The sequence below is a fragment of the Octodon degus genome, unplaced genomic scaffold, assembly GCF_000260255.1.
Source record: "Octodon degus isolate 3935 unplaced genomic scaffold, OctDeg1.0 scaffold00047, whole genome shotgun sequence".
NCBI classification, from domain to species: domain Eukaryota; kingdom Metazoa; phylum Chordata; class Mammalia; order Rodentia; family Octodontidae; genus Octodon; species Octodon degus.
The window spans coordinates 5,370,393-5,373,354 of record NW_004524623.1 but is presented as its reverse complement, the minus strand read 5'-3'; the positions used below and the strand labels follow the sequence as shown (position 1 = coordinate 5,373,354).

Here is a 2,962-nt window from a genome sequence, read left to right as displayed (position 1 = left end):
CACACACACACACACACACACATAAAATAAATAAAAACCACAAAACAGACTTTCTATATAAATGGATGTTACTTTATTGGCATTTATAGAATAAAGAGATTGGAAAGGTAATAACCAAATAAACTCAAGTTAAAAATGTACTAGAGGGGGTGGGAAAAAAAATAAAAATAAAAATGTACTAGAGCTGTGAGATGGAGAAACATGAGCTGTACACATAAAGGAGTAACTGCCTACTGCACAGTAGTAGTTAGAAATAAAAAGAAGCATCACAAAAGGATACACAGAGATTCTGCAGGGAAAAGTATAAGATCTATACAAAACTGAAAGACCTGAATAAACGGAGCAAGATGCTATGATCAATGTGAAGATTCAACATGGTAAAGATGCCGTTGTCCACATTAACTGACAAATTCAGTATTATTTTAATAAAATACTAAAAGAACTTTTAACAACATGGAAATTTTAAAGTTCATTTGAAGAAAAAAGTATGCAAAAACAGCCAAAATACAGGGGCCAGGGAGATGGCTCAGCAGAATAAGTGCTTCCCTGCCAAGCGCAAGGGCCTGAATTCAATCCCCGGTTCTGCCAAAAAATCCCCCCCAAAACCCAAAATGTATTTATAAATGGAAGAAAGAGACTTACTCTACCCAAATATGGAAACTTTAGCATTAGAATACAATCATTAAGTATTGTTATGGTTTGTGTCTAGGTGTCCCCCAAAGCCTCACAGTCATGGGGCGCCTTCTGGAGTTTGAGATTGTGGGTGTGGATGCTGCACCTACCCTGGGGCAAGTAATTTGCATTTCAATGTAAGGAGGGAAGAGATGCTAGCTGCTTGAGGGGCTGCTACTTGTGCTACTTCCCCATTTTCACTTTTTTTTTTTTTTTGTCGGAACTGGGGATTGAACTCAGGCCTTTGCGCTTGCCAGAGAAGTGCTTATTCCACTGAGCCATCTCCCCACCCCATAAGGATTTTTTTTTTTTTTTTCTTTCTCCTTGAATGCCTTCAGGGCACTTTTGGCTGGCTGGAACATTGTGGGGATCGAACTACAGCCACCTGAGGCTGACAGCTTTGTGGAAGCAGCCACTTAAAGAACTGAGCTAGGGCCAGGACCCCCCCATTTTCACTCTTGCTTTGGCCAGCTGCCATGAAAGGTGGTCCTCTGCCAATAGCCACTCTGCCTTGGAGCCAGCTGAGTATGGACTGAAACCTCCAGTAACTGTGAGCTAAATAAACCTTTCCTTCCCTCATTTTGAGTGTTAGGTATTTGTCCCAGCAATGAGAGAAGAGTAACTGAGACAGGTATGTTCTCCAAACATGTATTAATAAAAATAAAATTAAAAGAAATATTTTAAAAAGAACATTTCTGAGTTAAGAGTAACATGTAGTAGTAGCTTTTAAGTAAATTAATCAATGAAACAAAATATTCATATATAAATGACTTGGTATATTATGAAGGTAACATAAATCAGCATAAGATTGCCTGCTTGATAAATGATGTTGGGATAGTCATTTGAAAAAAAGTTACATCTCTTATTTATTATATAGTTCAGATAAGTCTAAATATTTCTTTTTATATTTTTTTTATCTGGAGACAAGGTTTCACTTTGTAGTTCACTCTCTGTACAACCCAGGCTGGGACAGAACACGTAGCAATCCTCCTGCTTCAGCCTCCCAAGTGGTAGGATTACAGGCATACACTAGCTTACCTGGCTGAAAAATATCTTAAACAGTAGGTATGAAGGCTTTCCTTTCCACATGTTTCAAAGCCTTCCCACATGCTTCGTTGGCCCTGCCCCCAGGGTATGCTGAGCTGAGACTGAGTCTGCACGCGGTGACGCACCCTTGTAATCCCAGCACTGGGGAGGCTGAAAAGAGGAGGATCACTACAAGTCTGAGCTGTGTAGGGAGACCCTGTACCATATACATACATGAAATAAAGAAAGGCTTTCCTTAAAAGATGCAAAATAATTAATGCAAAAGTAAAACATGTGATGTGAAAAAGAAAATAACCCTTAACGTTGAAAGACAACAGAAAGGTAAATATTAACAGATAAGACAGAAAAAATAAAACACAGGAAAATGAAGAAAGACTATGAATATATACATAAAATATTAAGTGGATTAAAAATGAAAAAAAATAATCTCGCTAGTGAGGAAAGATTTGCATATTAAAACAATGAGCTACTTTCCTAATGAGGAAAGTCAAATGAATGCTAACATCCTATTTCAAAGTCAACTTTTCACACACTGTGAGTGGAAGAGTACACTAGTACATGAAGCAAGCAGTATGACAATCTCAAATCTTAGCCCAGTCACTTAGCTCCCAGAATACAGGAAATATTTCTGCACATATATAAACGTGAAGCATTTTTCCTATTTTATTGACTGCTATATCAAAAAAATACTAGAAACACATATGTATAGCAGAATGCCTAAAATGTGATGTGACATTTATACTCTGACATATTAAAAATAAGGTAAACTTCCATGAATTGACAAAAAATTCATTTTAAAATAATAAATGAAAAAATTCATAAAATGTATAAATGAAACAATACTAATTGTTAAAAAAATAAGCTAGTTATGCATGAATATATGTGCATGAATAAGGATGCATAAAAATGTCTGGTAGTGTCCCAGTACATACCACAGTGTTATACTGCACAGTGAAAAGAATAAAAAAAGACTTCTACCTTTAATCTCAAATATGAATTAGTACTTGACTACTATGTTTAAAAGGCAGAAGCTCCAGATGGAGGGTTAAAAATCAAGTCCTCTTACTAAAAAAATTGCCTTTAATTTTAATTATTTATAAAGGAAAACATTAATATGAAACTTACAGGAGTGGTTAGCATATTTCCATTTTGCAATGAAGACTGTATCCTGTCTCTGAGGAAACACAATACAAAGTGAAAAGGCCTTATTTCAATATATGAGCTCACCTTTTAAGCTACTGTA

At 36.1% G+C, this 2,962-nt stretch overlaps 1 protein-coding gene across 2 annotated transcripts in view; it reads right to left on the bottom strand.

Annotated features, from left to right (window-relative positions):
* The window catches only part of Nup107 (nucleoporin 107), a 50,311-nt gene that overhangs the window by 24,839 nt on the left and 22,510 nt on the right, over positions 1–2,962 (bottom strand). For both annotated transcript variants that reach the window (XM_023716346.1, XM_023716347.1), the window contains exon 8: positions 2,845–2,893. In XM_023716346.1, coding sequence (XP_023572114.1) covers positions 2,845–2,893 — 49 coding nt within the window. The remainder of the gene's footprint in view (positions 1–2,844; positions 2,894–2,962) is intronic.